Here is an 18,174-nt window from a genome sequence, read left to right as displayed (position 1 = left end):
GTATTATGGCTGTAACATACTTGTAAAACCAATAAAAATGACAAGTTAAAAAAAAAAAATTATTATTAATTGATTAAAATAGGGTTTGGAATTAACAACACAAAATAGACAAGACAAACTAATAAAATCAATTAAAAGTGAAGGAGGGCGTGAAGGCGTAAATGTGCTAGTGATCCAGTCTAATGGTAGTGTGTATAAATCTTTATCGTATAATCGCACCTACAACTGAATGATCTGCACAGGTAAGTGTCCTAAAGTCTAGCTAGACAGAGTCCGATTGTACTGTGTCTTATCACTAATTAGGTGAACACTTCAACTGGATAAGTGTATATAAATTTGTAATTAGTGGCTTAGATGTCACGAGTTGCAGCCTGAAACTGTGAATAGGAGTTTTATCATTTTAATCCTCTCACCACTAAACAGATACTATGGAACTGTTTAGTTGAATTGTGCTGCAGTTGGCACTTTAGTGGAATCACAGAGTAGCCACTAAAATATATGGCTCCCCAGATGTTTAGTATTTAGAGCTCATAGAACATTTAGAGTATATACAGTCTGAATGTACTGTATCTTGTCACTAGTTTAGTGTGCTCTTCAACATAAATAGGTATATATGTTGTTCTAATTAGTGGCTTAGATGTCACGAGTTACAAGCCATAACTGTGAGTATTATACACCTTGGGAGCTATATACTATATTGGCTACTTTGTGATTTCATCGACGTGTCAACTGCAGTATAACCCAACTAAACAGTTCCATAGTATCTGTTTAGTGGTGAGAGAATTAAAACTATAAAACTCCTACTCACAGTTTCAGGCTGCAACTCGCAACATCTAAGCCACTAATTATACACGGTATATATAAGACTGAAAAAATGTTTGGATGTGTGTTTGCACACCTCATCTCAATGGTCTGCGGGGTGGGCTGACGTCACGGCCACGCCTACGCAGGCCGTGACAGTCACACCACCCTCACACCTTGTGCCCCTCTTGGCCTCACAGTCCATTTTGTGACTGCCAGACCGCACACTTACTCCTACTCCTGCCAGGACCCCACACTCACTGCTACTACACAGCCTCCCTCACTGTCTCCCCTTCCCCCCGCGCCGCCATCCTCCCGCTCACACCACCACCCCACTACACACAAGCGCGCCGCACCGCACACGCGCCGTCGCCCTCCCGTCTCCCTTCAGCTGCGCCTGCCAGGGGCGCCGCCGCCCACCTCACTGCCCCCGTGCCGCCGTCCTCCCGCCTCCCTTCAGCTGCGGCTGCCACGGCTGCCTCACAGCCCCGCGCCGCCGTCCTCCCCCCTCCCTACATTTGCGGCTGCCAAGGCCGCCTCACCGCGCCTCACAGCCCCCGCGCCGCCCCCCTCCTCCTTCCCATCAGCTGTGGCTGCCTGCCAGGGGCGCCGCCGCTCGCCTCACCGCACATCACTGCCCTTTCCCGGCTCCTACCTGCAGCCTCCGACGCCGCTTCAGGTATGGGGACAGCAGGGGGGGGAAGAGATGCAGGAGGGGGGGGAAGAGATGCAGGGGGGGGAAGGAGAAATCACCCAAGTCACCCACCCACCCAGTCACTATATATATATATATATATCTCTCTACACGTGTACATATGTATATGTATATACACACATATATACATATATATATATATATATATATATATATATACATATATACATATATATATATATATATATATATACAGTGGTTGCCAAATTACCAAAAAATCTACTCGCCACACAAAAAAATCTACTCGCCACCTAGTACCAAACGTGTGCTGCTTGGGCCAATATTTACTCGCCCGGGGGTTAAATCCACTCGCCCGGGGCGAGCAAATGTATAGGTTTGTCGAACACTGTATATACACACACACACACACACACACACACACACACACACACACATATATGACAGAAAATAAATTCATATATACATGTACACACATATATATATATTTACACACATATATATATATATATATATATATATATACACATATACATACACATATACATATACACACACACACACACACTGTACATAAATATATAGTTGGAGATGTGCAGTCTAACTTTACCTTACATTTCAACATGAATGTCTTCAATTTGGGATAAGAAGATAACCAGAGGAATTGGAGCTCAAATTACAAATACTTACGATTCCCCTTAACAACTGTGCATGGATTCATTTTTGTTGCCTTTTGGCCTCCTAAGAATGCATTAGACTATTGAGAATTGGTAGCTATGGAAGCTTCTAACATGTCAATCAAATAGTAAACATTGTTTTTCATAAAGAACACCACCCAGGCACTTAGGATTGTCTTGAAAAAAATGAAAAAAATAAATGGGTAGGGTGATTGCAGCAATAGGGAAAATATCTGTTCTGTAGTTGAACGGTTGGAAGAGTGTTCGGTCTGAAATATTATTTTTACTGGGAAATTGGTGCCCAGAGGAACAGCTCAATGGTTTTCTCACTTAATAAATCTGCTAATCTTGTCCTCTGGAGCTCCTATGGCCTGTCGCAGAGAGTTACCCTCATCCTAGCATGCTTTGAAAATCAAGCCAGGGAAATTAAAGACCTGTCTTCATATAGTGGATGTGATCAATTTGATGCATTCATGTCATGCATTCCTTTCCCCTGCCCCATCTACGAAGTTTCAATTAATGATAATCCATCTATTATCGGCTTGTCCTCAACAGGCGCAATTATCACTGCTGCAGGGGAACAGGTTATACAGCATCATCCACCATTCATTCAAGGTCACTGGAATCCACGGTTCTAGATAAAGATCCCATAAACATTATTTTCTGGGTGGTCTCCCCACCCCCCCCCACCCTTTTTTTTTAGTTAAGTTTCTGTCCTTCAGACTTTTTCCTGTTAATACATTTTTCTTTTTCTCAAGCTCATTTGAAAACCATTATTGTCTGAAGTGAACTGTTCGATGTTAAGACAAAGATTGAGCACTGCTTACTGTGTCACTGTAAATATTCCGTGTGCAAGCCACTACAGGCTCATAGTAGCACCGTGGGCTCGGCCTTCTCTGTAACAGAATGTATGACTGTGCAATGACCTACAGGCACTGAAGATATGTGTTAGTAGTGAGTGCCAAGTAATCTGTAATTCAGAGTGAAGGCCAGGGAAATGCTGTCAGACTTCTCCCTTCAGAGGATGAGGCAAGGGCAAGAATTTCATTACAAGAAGCATGTCAAATAAGAGCCATAAGCGGCACACCACTATAAGGGATTGTTTTGCGGGGGCTCACTGTTTTTAAACTTGCCGTTTTTATGGCCTGGAACTAATTTCTAGAAATATTAAATATACGTCACTTTTAAATGTGTGACCTTTTCAATGTGCAATTTTTTATATTCATTTGTTATTATTTTTCCATAAACATTATGAAATAGGATATACGTCCAGGTTCCACCCCAGTGGCTATTCTGTGGATGCTCCAACCCTAAAAGCTACAGGTTCTTTTCATAAAGTAGGCAAACCTTATGAATGGGATGTCACCTTTAATAGCAACTACAACAAAATATATCTGAAATGCGCCACAATCCCTGCACAATACTGTTGGAAAATGTCAAGTATTAGTCATAAAATGTCTCTGGACCCAGCAGGTTGAATTGCAACATTAAAGCAGCAAAACAGGTGAAATCTTATGGGTTTTTAAAAAAAATAATAATAAATCAGTTCTGTAGTATTAGATAAGTGATTTTTGTATTTGTATTCTTCATCTCAATGCCATTTTAACGAGTGTAAAGCATCCTTTTATTTCTATATAGATGTGTGGAGAAGATGGTGCTCACCTTGAGAAAGTCCCACGGGACTCCTTGTGAAACTTTCATAATAAATACCTTTCATTTTATTTTTTGAGTTGCCCCATATTATTTTCTTTCAAGGATTTTCATTGGATAAAGGCTGTGCTTCTTTGCTTCCTCTACAACTGTTATTTCTATAACAAGTTTTAGCCCACCTCCCCAGCAGCGAAAGAAATTTACAACACTTTCCTGTTTGTGATCATTTGTTGCCAATGTTCCCTGCACTATGAGCTACGAACTGTAACAATAGATAATGTAACCTTAGTAATATAAGGATACGCTGAGTTGCACTGAAGGATTGGTTGAAACTGAAAGGCGGCCATAATGCTAGGCACAGAACCAGGATTTTTACAGATTTATAATGGGAGCATCAAACAATTGCCAGCTTAGGTAAGAATGTAAAATTATACATTGTCGCATGCTTTACCTATAGAAAAAAAAGAGGAATGTAGTATTGCTGCTTTAAAGTAAAATATGTTTGAACTGAAAAGCATTGGTTTACACTACAATGTTGTGTCTGTTGGAGCACAGTAATAAGGAAGTATTGTGTTTATCCTAACGTCCAGACCAATAAATGGTTCTGCAATTACAGCTCACAACAATCACCTTTATTGTTCGGGCAGCCAAGGAAGGAAAAAAAAAAAAAAACACACAAAAAAATAGAACTGACAACTATGTTAATCTGCATAAGTTTATAACATTTCAAACAGAACAGCAGCGCCTTATTACCAACATAACATGACATTTCCCAAACTCTGTGGCAGTTAAGGTGTGCTAAGAAGAACTATGAAAAGTGGTGGGAGTCTATTAGTTCTGCATAAACTCACAGCATTTTATTAAAAGCTATTATTCATAGGAAAACCATCCTATTTTACAAAAATCCATATGCATGCGTCAAAGTTTGAAATTAAACTAATTTTATAAACAAACAAGTGCTGATTATTGCAACACAGTACAGGACAGCATATAAAAAGGTTATTGTTAATACATATGGATATAGAAAGTGGTAAGGGCGCTCTAATAGAGGGCCTATGTTGATGAATAAAGTCCAGGTATTATGAGCAATGGGTGAGACTATTACCAGATAGAAAAATGTGGTGAGTATATGTCAATGAAATACTAGGAATTACAGATATTCCATGAATACAGGGGATGAGTGAAATAATCACAGACCCTCTGTTTCATTGGGAGTGTCCATTTCAATAAAAAGCAATAAGTTCCTGCAGTCTCCTTGATGAAAAGATAATAGATAATCACCCACTTCTTGATGCTGGAAAAGACGTGGAGCTGCTGAATTTGAGTCCAGAGATAAGATGAGAGGTAGCACACAGCCACAGAACAGAGGAGAGGGGTCCAAAATCATGCAAAAATGGGATTTATTGGAAAGACAATAGCATCGAGGAAAAATCTCCTACGCGTTTCGTACCTTAGTACTTGATAAAGTACTAAGGTACGAAACGCGTAGGAGGTTTTTCCTCTATGCTATGGGCTTTCTAATAAATCCTATTTTTGCATGATTTGGACCTCTCTCATTTGTTCTTTGGCTGTGCGCTACCTCTCATCTTATCTATTGTTAATACATACACTTTTAATTCAATTTCAAGTAATCTTATAAATGCTTTTTCTAATCCAGTAGATCAATTTAGTAGTCCTTGAAATGGGGCAGTAACTTACCTATGTACCATTTGTATGTTGGTTGAATAAAATGCATCATAATTGCGAAATACCTTCTAATGCATTTTCAACACACAAAATGAAAATAGATTCTGTTTTGAAAATGATAGCTATAAATTGAAGATACGGAGTGATACTGCTTCCTTAGGCTATCCCTTTTCCCAACCTTCCCTTGAAGTAGACTCTACTTAATGATGTGCTTTACTACCTACTTCCTTTACTACCCACTTCCTGTGGGTTACGATGTGCTAATCTTCACAATGCTGCATTGTACCACCCCTACCTAGTGAGGCAGCCATAAAACCATGTACTTCTAATGCAGACATACGCAGACATTCTCTCACAATCCATCAGAGCTTGCTCCTTCACAGTTCCAGAAGGTTTCAGTGTGTATTTGAAAAACTAATTCACAACAGGCTTAAAATATGATGTTCACACACCTGTTTACTGCAAGGTCCAATGCAAACAGACATTTAAATCTAGGATTACAGTTAATAGTAGTCTCCACAATATTCTGCAAAACCGATACATTTGAATTGGTCTATTAATGATTTGATATTTACAACTGGTACATATGTCATGCTATTAATAAGCATTGCTTACTTTATTTCTGTGTGAATGTTAATTAACCTCTTCAGTGCCAGGAAGATGTTGATAGGCTGTCAATACATAGGGTAATATAGGATGTATTTTCTAGTGTGTAAGGCTACAGTCCCACTGAATCAGACGCATGCGCGTCACTCACCAGCTCCTGTCTTCCTCCCGAGCTGGCCCCAGTCCCTCCTCACTGCAAGGCTCACTACGCGTCAGCCGGCAGGGGATGCAAGAGGATTGTGATTCTGAGCGATGACGCGTCACGTGGTGCGCTGGCGAGCCTATCGGCACCGGGGGCTGTACCTTCCTGGAGCTGTCAGAGCTTCCGCCACCTCCAAAAAGGTATGGGTGGGAAGTGTGAGTATGTATGTGTGTATATATATATGTGTATATATATGTGTGTGCATGTATGTGTGTATATATATGTGTGTGCATGTATGTGTGTATATATGTGTGTGCATGTATGTGTGTATATATATGTGTGTGCATGTGTGTATATATGTGTGTGTGCATGTATGTGTGTATATATGTGTGTGCATGTATGTATATATATGTGTGTGCATGTATGTATATATATATGTGTATGTATATATATGTATGTATGTATGTATATGTGTGTGTGTGTGTGTGTGTGTGTGTGTATGTGTTGTGTTTAGCACAGCCCCGGTATATCTCCCCCTACTTTCTCACACACAAAAGGGGACGACGATGACTTTACAGCACCCGATCAGCCCCTTTATATCACACCCCCTCCCCCCCTCTCCTCCCGGACCCACAACCCACCCACCCTCTCCTGCGCACCCACAACCTCCTCCACCCTCCACCCCTCTCCCCGGGCTCAATGGCCTCACCCCCTCCCCCGACCCGTTTTGGCCACGCTCTCGCTCCCTACGGACCGCAGATAGCGGTGAAGTGCTTCTCCCGCGCCGCCTGTATGCAGTGCAGGCGCGCTGTCTGATGCAGCAGGGCCTCGGCCTTAGATACGAGCACTTAAAATGTGAAACCACTAGGCTCCTAGATGAATTGTACAGATAGCCTCCTTATAATCAGGAGAAACGTTTTCAGTGTCTACGGGAGTTGACAATGTGCAAAAACACCTATGAACAATTTTCATGTTTGGCCATAAAAAGCTGCAAGTAATTTAACAGTAAGACAACATATTATAGAGGTTTCTTCATGCAATCTGTGCAACTGCTTAGGCATTTAAAACCCAAGTTGAAATAGCATCTCCCTGCAATAACCTTAAATTACTGAAACAAATAACTTACCATTATGAAGTATTACACTGCTTCCTGGGTCTTGCCACTTGCAACCAACAAGATAAAACATTTTGTTTGCAGTATCTATAGCAAATCATTTGCATAGAGCCTGAAAGGGCTATTTTTTCCTGGAGATGTGCTATTTCCTCTAGTCCTCCAATGCACCTTAGCTATAAAGATTAAATGGTTACAAAACAATAAGTTCCAGCAAAACTCTGTACCACACTGAAGGTGAGTGTCCAGATTTTACTACTCTGTCCCCTCTAACATACTCCAATGTCCGATATTAAAAAGAACAAACATTTAAGAAGGTCAATAAGTAGCAGAATTGTTTGCAACCCTCCCTTCTTCCCTACTTTGCTAATGGTTAGCCAAGGTTCTTTTCTTACAGTAGGTCATAGATAGCGAGACAGGCCCACTGCTGTGTGTCTCAACGTCTCGTTCTTGCAGTGTGCCAATGTGTCAGGCTGGTAAGCAGTCCTGCTTGGGATTTGCTACCAAATAGGCTTTGAAAGATTATGGTTTTAATCCTCCTTGTAATACCCAGAGATACGACTGTTCTCAGCTTCGAAAGGCAGGTTCCAAACACAACAAAAACCCAAACCTGCTTTCAAGCACAAAAGCAGAAACTGGGAGGATGCAAATACTCCTAAAAGATAACAGTCCAAAAATGGCGCTGAACAAAACACTGTCAGACTGCTGCTCCTCTATTAAAGTAGGTATTTATTTTCAGGGACAACGGTGTAGATCCACCAAAGAAAAATTAAAGGCGTTTCAACACCGATATCGTTACCAGATTTGCCATTTTCATTGGAGTATACGTGGCAGTCATAACTAGAGACATTACCAAGGTTCTCTGCTGGTATTGGCAGTGAGTAGATAAAGACAAGGCATCAGAGAACAGCAGTTGTATTAAATAAGCTGCAGACTAGATGCACAGTAATGCTTATACATCTATGCAGAATACCAAATTCCTGGAACAACTTGCTTTGTACTTCCAGAGCAGTTAAAATTTGTATATACTATATATATAATGGAAATATTACTGTGTGCTCATTTGCATGTCAGACAGGTCTGCACCCCTGCCATTTTACCCTTATCACCCAGCATACAGTGCATCCACTGCAGCAAGGGATTCTGGGATTCAAGGGATTCTGGGAAATGACATTCAAATGAGCACACAGTGCCACCCTTTGCTTCAAATCCATTTTGACATGGACCCCTATAACTTTATGGTTGCTGCATTGCATCTACTTTTTTACACAATATATTTTTTGTATGTACAATTGTTATGGTTTGATGAGGATTCAGGGGATATCACAATGTATGTGGAATTTGTGATTGTAAATTTAATTTCTTTGTTTGTGAGTCTTTTGATATATAATAAGGGTTAAGATGATTCAATTTGGAATTCATATTGTATATATATTTCTTGATAGCCCCACAGTCCAGAAAATCAAATCTAATTTAGTTTGAATTATAGATTGTGTTATAGTAAATTTTAATTTTTATTATATATATATATATATTTTCTATATTAACAATGAATTTGAGCTTCAAGTGTGTTTTTTCTATATATATGTAAGTATTATGTGTTTTAGATCCTTCCCGCATTATGTGTTGATTCCTTTTTGTAATTGTCCTTGATCTGTCTCCTTTTACAAGGTCAGTCATTTAAAATTGTATGCACCTTGAATACCACCCTATTAGCATATTGTGGGTTTACAATCATTCTGCTATTGGTTGCCAAACAATTGACTGGCTATAAAGGGGCAGGACTTCATCTCATGAACCATTAGCCCTTTGAGAAAGTCGCCCGGTGGTGACGAAACGCGTCAGGGATACTGAGAGCGTGATTACGTCATGACGACGCTGCGCACGCGCACGAGGCCAAAACCTAGCGTGGGAACTTTACAGCGGCCATTCGGAGTGGAGAGCTGATTTCTGGACAGCAAAGAGATGGCACACGGCGTTCCTGGTATCCGGGTAGCGGCGGTGTTTACTGGCAGTCCTGGAGGAGCCCACAGAGCTATTCCGATCTACAGAACCGGATGGTGGTGATATATATTCACAAACTGCCTTTTATACATTTTAATCTTGTGAGTGCGATTCTTTCCCTCCCCTTCCTCCCTTCCCCTTTTATAATAAACATACAGTGTTATGCTATGGGGCGTGCGCTCTCTCTCTTTTTTTGTTTCTAGATATCCGTGGAGGTGGTTTATCCCGTGTGAGAGCAGCCGAAGACCCCCTTGTTTACATCCAATACCTCCTATTATGGACTAACTTTGAAGGACTGGTTGGACTTTTTTTATTATTATATATAATCTTTTTTCTTCTTTTTTAGCACTTTAGTAATTTTTTCACTATTTTTTATGGTTGTGTTGCATTGTTTAGAATAGCAGATTATAAACGTTATATGTTATATGGCTATTAATATTGCACATTTCACTTTCATATACACTTATAGCACTATATACACTTCCTAAATACATCTATAGTCACCTTAGTTCATTCACTTATATCCCCATACAGTACTGTTTTGGCGCCATATCTTTTGCTCCCCTATATATATATATATATATATATATATATATATATATATATATATATATATATATATATATATATATATATATAATGGAAATATTACTGTGTGCTCATTTGCATGTCAGACAGGTCTGCACCCCTGCCATTTTACCCTTATCACCCAGCATACAGTGCATCCACTGCAGCAAGGGATTCTGGGATTCAAGGGATTCTGGGAAATGACATTCAAATGAGCACACAGTGCCACCCTTTGCTTCAAATCCATTTTCACATGGACCCCTATAAGTTTATGGTTGCTGCATTGCACAGCTTTTCAGCACAGCCCGTTTTAAGATGCATAGCCAGTAAACCTACCCTGTTGCAACCTTTTGGGTCTCATCATGAGGCTGGTTATACTGGCTTTGCAATTTAAAGCTTGGATAGGTATCCACCACACATTAGTTAAGTTATGGTGTGAGATATATACAATATAGAAAAGAGAAAAATCTGCAGCACTCACAAAGATGTCAAAAAATTAATTTATTCACACCATGTGAAGTCACCAAACAACAGTTTGGGCAACGTTTCGGACCACTATGGGTCATTGATCAAGCTCTAGAGAGCACTACATAACATACACATACATACATATATATATATTCAATAGTAAAGCAGTTGGCACGATCATATACTCCAGTTATCTGATGCTTGTCCCAAATGCATAAATAAGAAATAATTACTAGATCCAGATCCAATAATGTGGAGACAGCACACAGTTGAAATTCCAATGATATGTATTAATAAATACAAGGCACCGCAACCGACGTTTCGGTACACATAGAGTGACCGTCCTCAGGGCTGTGCAGCAAAAGAGTGACAGCAACAAACCTTTTTACCCTCACCACAGTGTATAAACACACCAGACAAACAATTGAAATCACAAACCCCGCGAAACCAGCTGCAACTAATCAGATGCTACAAGTCTATTGGTCCAAACAAGCCAAGACCCGTATGGGTGATGCGTGCGCAATTGAGCAACAACGGATTCAACCACTTGGCAGAGTCTTGCACCTGGTAACAAGAGAGCGTCCACAGGTTGCCATAACAAACATGTTTATGCTAGAGCAACGATCTGCACATGCACGATGGACGGGAGTGTCCTCCGGCAACCATGGCAGCATGTAGCAGTACAGCAGGGCCCCGCTTCTCGGCGCTCCGCTTTTCGGCGATCCGCTGATACGGCGGCACCGAGAAGGGGGCCGCCATGTTGGATTTTAAGTCGCGCATGCACAGAACGGGCATTTGCGCGCACAAAGACAACAGATTACCACATTTAGACAACAGATACTTTATCCTATATTTGTACTTACAGTATATTGATCCAGAGGAAGGCAAACAGAAAACCCCAGTGAATATCATCTAATGATATCTCATAAAAGTAAAAATGAATTCATTCCTGACTCCAAGAATTGGTAATCAGATTACTCCCTGGATCAACATCCTTCCCATGTTTACTTATTTGGTATATCACTGTATACCAATCCTTTCTAAAAAGATGTCCAACATTTTTTGAACATATCTATTGTATCTGCCATCACAGTCTCCATGGGTAATGAATTCCACATTTTAACTGCCCTTACTGTAAAGAACCCTTTCCTTTGTTGCTGGTGAAATCTCCTTTCCTCCAAACTTAAGGTAGGACCCTGTGTCTTTGTACTGCCCTTGGGATGAATAGTTATTTTGAAAGCACCTTGTATTGTCCCGAATATAATTGTATATAATTATTATATCCCCTCTTAGACGCCTCTTTTCTAAAGTAAAAGAATCTAATTTGGCTAGCCTCTCATAAATCAGATTATCTATCCCTTTTATCAATTTGGTGGCTCTTCTCTGCACTCTCTCTAGTTCCATAATGCAGGGGTGAGCAAACTTTTTATGCCGAGCCCCCCTTTTCATCCATAAAATTTCTCGGGCCCCCCTTAACTGATGTAATCAAAATCACATGAAAAATAAAAAAAAACCCTTTATTAAACGGTATGCAATGTAATTACAAACATGTCTAAATACTTATTTCAACAGCTCGCGCTTGCAAAATTAGGCTGCGTCCACGCTGCCGCTGAGAGCGGTGAAATCACCAACTATCCAAGCATGAGCACAGGGTGTCCTGCATAATTTTGCAAGCACAAGCGGGGGGGCATGGATCGGGGCTATTTTTGTGTGTGTGTGTGTCTGTGTGTGTGCATTAACTGCTGCTGAGCGCGCCTCAAAGTCAATTTTGTTTGTCTCCCCAAGCACCAAGCTTGGGAGAGCGTAGGCCCCCTAGTTTGTGCACCGCTGCATTCAATCACAACACCCATACACACACACACACACAATCAATCACCACCAACACAGACACAATGTCACGCTGTGCTCACCACAAACAAGACGAGACCCCGGTACTGAGATGGGAGTAGTAAGGCTGAGTACATGTGACTCAGCCCGTGCGGAGGCACGCTGAGGGAAAGCGGATGCTTTTCCTGGCCTTGGTTAGCGCGCCGTCCGGGGGGGCGGGCCAGTGACGTCACGGAGCTGGTTCGCCCTCATTGGGCGAACCGCTCACGTGACCAGCCCTGCGCTCTCGTGAGCGCGCAAATTTAAAATGTTTCTAAGACCTACGCTTCCGCACACTTGCGTAAGCGTGCGCGAGCCCCTGCTAAAGCCGCTCTCATTGCGGCTGCAGGGGCTCACTGGTAAGTGAGAGCGCGCCTCAGCACGGGTCAGCGCCTAAGCGCTGACCATGCCCGAGGCCTAACAAACACCAGCCACAGGCACGGGGGCCACGTCCGGAGTGTAGGTTTGCCTTGACAGCCGGGTCCGGGATATAGAGATCAGAGTAGTCTTTATACTTGCCGAGTTCAACGTAGGAGATATCCGGAGCGTAGAAGGTACTTTTGCCGATGTCAGGGTTGCAAAGTGGAGAGTGGTCGAGGTGCAATGCCAAGTTCAGGATTAGAGAGTAGCGAGGAGTCAGATAGCCAAGATCAGGAGTCAGAGGTAGGAGTAGTCAAAACAAGCCGGTTCGGTACACAGAAGATCAAAACTGGAACAAAGCAACAGGACAGGAACAAGGCAGGACAGCAAGGGTAAACACAGAGTAACATATATCTATGCTCAGCCAATGTGCCTATGACATTGGTGAGCATATATAGGCTGGATCAGCCAACCCCCATGGGGGGTGGAGCAGGGGCGCGGCCTCCGTGGTAGCTGTGATAGGTCCAGGGCTCAATGCGCAGGTGTAGCTGTTTGTGCAGCTAATGAATCTTGACACGGAGCTTGGGGGCGTGGCGTATGTGTCACGTGCGAGCTCCGTGCGCAGCACGATCCGGGGGGCGGAGCCTGAGTCCGCAGCGTCGGATGATGCCATTTTGGCGCTCGTTCTGCGTGCGTCTGGTAAGGAATGTGGTCCATGGGCACCCCGCGCATGCGCGGCGGTGCCCGAGAGGATGCGCGGAGCGGCTGTACTTCGGTAATCCTTACACAACACACACAACCAACACAGACACAACACAGACACAACACACACACCCTCAATCACAACACGCACTCAATCACAACCAGTTTGCCATAATGTATTTTCTAAGAAGTGCTGCCCCAAAATTGTACTCCATATTCAAGGTGTGGTCTTACTAACGCTTTATAGAAGGCATAATTATGCTTACTCCCCTTCCATCCATTCCCTGTAAAATGCAAGATAAGATCTTGTTTGCCTTTGCAGCTACTGCATGACTGCTGTCTACAAACACTCAAATACTTCTCCATCAAGGATTCCCCTAATTTATCCCCATTCAATTTGTGTTGCCTGTTTATTCTGGTTTCCTAAATGCATACATAACCTTACATGTATCTGGATTAAACCTTACCTTCCACTTCCTGCCCAAGTTTCCAGTCTATCAAAGTCCTTCTGCAGAGAAATTACATCCTGCTCTGCCTTACACAATTTAGGCTACGGCTCGAGTCACTGTGTGCACAGGCGCGTCGGGAGCACCTGGTGGCGCATGCACCAGTTTCAGCCGCGACCGGTGGTGGTGGGAGTGGCGGGGGCACGACCATGACTTCATGCGGCGGGTTCGCCCTCATTGGCTGAACTGCCACTCTGACGTACCACAGCGCCAAAAGACAAAAATCTTGACTTTTGGCAAAGGCAGTCACGTATTGCGCTTTGTGCGCAAGCGCACACACGGCGACTGGGGCCTGACCCATAGAGGGCTGTACTTTGTGTGCGGCGCGCATGCAGCCGCGGCCACCGGGGACGAAGCCCAAGTGTCATCAGCAAAGAGACCCGCATGCACCCACGACTATGTGAGTCGAATTGTTATTTGTTGTCAGTCTAGTATTCTAGCCTACAGATAGGAAGCATGCCAAATTGGGTATCCCCTTCAAAAGGATATGCACAAAATCACACTCAACAATTGGCTATCTGTGACTACATCGAGCAAAATCAGAGAAAACACACATTTTAGTTGCTGCTTCCCTTGCTTATTTATTTAATACACTTTCGTGAGAAGATACACGAAGGCACAGCTCCTTTCCAAGTATTTCTGGGACACAATTCAGAAAATCGAACATCCCCATAAACGTAAGCAACAGTTACAATTACACCCAGGTCTATAAATGATGAATGGCTTAGTGTGAAAAAGGCTAAAAGAACAGGAAGAATAGGAAGAATAGGAACAAAAAATTCTAAAGATGAAGATTCAGGAAGAAAAAAGGATTTACATGTTATTAAATTTCAGTCAATTTATGCATAATGGCCATAAAAAATGTCCAGAAAGCATACATTTCCTGAACTTTGGGGATTTAAGAGTGAAAAGTGTTGTGGCTACAATGAAAACATTTCAGAAAAGCCAAGGTGTGAGTATTAATAAGCCCCTTGCTGCAAAACCAGGAGTGGGGGGATTTGATACCAATGTAAATTTGTGAACAGAATGAATATCTGATACCATTTTGCAAGTAGAATCAATATAGCACTCTGATCTTTAAAGGTTCATTCACTCATGAAAATGCATTTTAAAGTCCCATCCCTTTTAAGAGCAAAATCAAGGAAATCTTATGCATCTCAAAGTAAAATCAAAGTACAGTGTATGTTCTGTGGCAAAACTCCAAATAGCTAAGTAAGGGCCGTTCTATACTGTGTGCGGCCGTGCGCGCGTGTGTATGATGTGAGTGAAGGTACGGTGTGTGTGTGTGTGTGTGTGTGTGTGTGTGTGTGTGTGTGTGTGTGTGTGTGTGTGTGTGTGTGAGTGTGTGTGTGTGAGTGAGTAGGTGACCAGATTTACAAAAGTAAAAACCGGGACACATTAAAAAAATTTTTTATAAAACAAATGATATCACCAACTGCGCCCCTTCTCCTTTATGTCTCTCTACCCCGCTCTGTACCCCTTTCTCTCACACACACCTTTTTCTCTCCCTCCCCCCATATCCCTACATTCTCATTCCACCCTTCCCTGTCCCTCTCTCTCCCCCCACATTCTCTCGCTCTCTCCCAATTCTCTCTACTCCCCCATTCCCTCCCTCTCTTCCCCATTGCCTCCCTCTCTCCCCCATTCCCTCCCTCTCTCCCCCATTCCCTCCCTCTCTCCCCCCTCTCTATCGCCCCCTCATTCTGTGTCTCTCCTCCATTTTCTGTCTCTCTCCCTCCCCCCATTCTTTGTCTCTCTCTCTCCCCCATTCTTTGTCTCGCTCCCCTCCCCCATTCTCTGTGTCTCTCCATTTTCTGTTTCTCTCCCCCCCCATTCTCTGTTTCTCTCACCCCCATTCTCTCTCTCCCCACATTCTCTTGATCTCTCTCCCCCCAATTCTCTCTGCTCCCATTCTCTCCATCTCTCCCCCATTCTCTCCCTCCCTCTCCTCTCCCCCATTCTTTGTGTCTCTCCCCCCATTCTCTGTCTCTCTCTCCCCCCATTCTCTGTCTCTCTCTCCCCCCATTCTCTGTGACTCTCTCTATCCCCCATTCTTTGTCTGTCTCTCTCCCCCCATTCTCTCTCTCTCTCTCCCCCCCATTCTCTGTGACTCTCTCTATCCCCCATTCTTTGTCTGTCTCTCTCTCCCCCATTCTCTGTCTCTCTCTCTCTCCCCCATTCTCTGTCTCTCTCTCTCCCCCCCCCCCATTCTCTGTCTCTCTCTCTCCCATTCTTTGTCTCTCTCTCCCTTCCCCCATTCTCTGTGTCTCTCCCCCATTTTCTGTCTCTCTCCTCCCCCATTCTCTCTCCCGTCCATTCTCTCTTCCCCACATTCTCTCTCTTCCCATTCTCTCTCTCTCCTCCCATTCTCTCTCTCTCCTCCCATTCTGTCTCCCCTCCCTTCCCCCCATTCTCTCTCCCTCCCCATTCTCTCTCCCCCCCATTCTCTCTCTTCCCCCCATTCTCTCTCTTCACCCCCCACCCCCCCATTCTCGTCTCTCTCTCCCCCCCCCCCCATTCTTGGCTCTCTCCTCCCCCATTCTCTCATCCCCTATTCTCTCTCCCCCCCATTCTGTCTCTCTATCCCCCACCCCATTCTGTGTGTCTCTCTCCCCCCATTCTCTGTCTCTCTCTCTCCCATTCTTTGTCTCTCTCTCCCTTCCCCCATTCTCTGTGTCTCTCCCCCATTTTCTGTCTCTCTCCTCCCCCATTCTCTCTCCCGTCCATTCTCTCTTCCCCACATTCTCTCTCTTCCCATTCTCTCTCTCTCCTCCCATTCTCTCTCTCTTCTCCCATTCTGTCTCCCCTCCCTTCCCCCCATTCTCTCTCCCTCCCCATTCTCTCTCCCCCCCATTCTCTCTCTTCCCCCCATTCTCTCTCTTCACCCCCCACCCCCCCCATTCTCATCTCTCTCTCCCCCCCCCCATTCTTGGCTCTCTCCTCCCCCATTCTCTCATCCCCTATTCTCTCTCCCCCCCATTCTGTCTCTCTATCCCCCACCCCATTCTGTGTGTCTCTCTCCCCCCATTCTCTGTCTCACTCTCCCCTCCATTCTGTCTCTCTCTCTCCACCACCCTTTCTCTGTCTCTCTCGCCTCCATTCTCTGTCTCTCTCCCCTCCATTCTCTGTCTCTCTCCCCTCCATTCTCTGTCTCTCTCCCCTCCATTCTCTGTCTCTCTCCCCTCCATTCTCTGTCTCTCTCCCCTCCATTCTCTGTCTCTCTCCCCTCCATTCTCTGTCTCTCTCCCCTCCATTCTCTGTCTCTCTCCCCTCCATTCTCTGTGTCCCCCCCCCCCATTCTGTCTCTCTCTCCCCCCCCCACTCTGTGCCCCTCTTCCCATGCTGTGCCTTTCTCTGTGTCTCTCACCATGCTGCGCCTGTGTCTCTCTCTCTGCCTTTCCCCATGCTGTGCCTGTGCCTCTCTCTGTGTTTCTTCCCCCCCCCATTTTGTGAGTGTGTGTTTGTGTCCCCCATTCTGGACCATACCTGCATGGGTGGGGGAAGCCATCTTGAGCCCTGGCAGCAGACACCGGAAATTCTCACTGACACTTCTGGGTCTTACTGCTGGGGCTACGCAGCTTAAAAAAAAATATGCAGGACCGCCGAGCGCTCATGCTAGGAGAGTTGGTGATGTCAACTCTCTCAAGCATGAGCGCGCTCAGCAGCAGTGTGGCCGCAGCCTGACTTACAGTGTCTTTTTTCATTCAAAATCACTTTTGAGCATCATTGTTCTACAGAGAAAATAATGTATAAAACAGACCTATATTAAAGCCTAAAGAATTACAAGGTCTCAAGAATAGCAGCTTTATTAACTATAAACGCCTTCATTATGACTTCAATAATTACCAACACATATATACATCATTATGTTCATTCAGTGTAAAGTCCCTGCAGCATATAAGCACATTCATAGGTAAGGTAGTAAACAATACTGTACCATTTTTTGGAATGCACAAAGTATTACATAATGTTTTGCATACTTCTTGTCATACTATAAGAAAAGTATGCATGCACACTAAATTTAGTGAATAATATATAATGGCCAACAAGGGCTGAATAAAACATTATACGAAACAAAAAAGTGTATTCTCTACTTACATGGACAGAGTTAATACAGAGTACGAGTTATCATTTCCCCACAAGTCTGGTTGGATGACAGGGTACCAGAAGCGAATTAGAAAGTTTTATGTGAAACCGTCTTCTAGTGCATGGGTGTGCAAACTGGGGGGCGCCAAATTTTCTAAGGGGGGCCCGCACTTAGAGGCCCCACGCTCTTCCCCATAACATTTAAAATTGATTGCTGTGGGAGTGTGCAGGGCCTCTCACCTTATCTCCGGCTTTTCCTGATGACATGT

General features: G+C 43.7%; 1 protein-coding gene across 7 annotated transcripts in view; it reads right to left on the bottom strand.

Moving 5' to 3' along the window:
- LOC142487267 (triple functional domain protein) overlaps window positions 1–18,174 on the bottom strand; it is a 419,339-nt gene that overhangs the window by 275,330 nt on the left and 125,835 nt on the right. Inside the window, exon 1 of one of the 7 annotated variants that reach the window (XM_075586261.1) lies at window positions 7,362–7,853. The exons of the other annotated variants lie outside the window; for them this stretch is intronic. Coding sequence (XP_075442376.1) covers window positions 7,362–7,422 — 61 coding nt within the window. The 5' untranslated portion in view covers window positions 7,423–7,853. Of the gene's footprint in view, window positions 1–7,361; window positions 7,854–18,174 lie in introns of those variants that run through there. 7 annotated transcript variants of the gene reach the window in all.

This window comes from Ascaphus truei, chromosome 2 (genome assembly GCF_040206685.1).
Source record: "Ascaphus truei isolate aAscTru1 chromosome 2, aAscTru1.hap1, whole genome shotgun sequence".
NCBI classification, from domain to species: Eukaryota; Metazoa; Chordata; class Amphibia; order Anura; family Ascaphidae; genus Ascaphus; species Ascaphus truei.
Note: the sequence above shows the minus strand (reverse complement) of the source record. Positions and strands in the feature narration are given on the sequence as shown.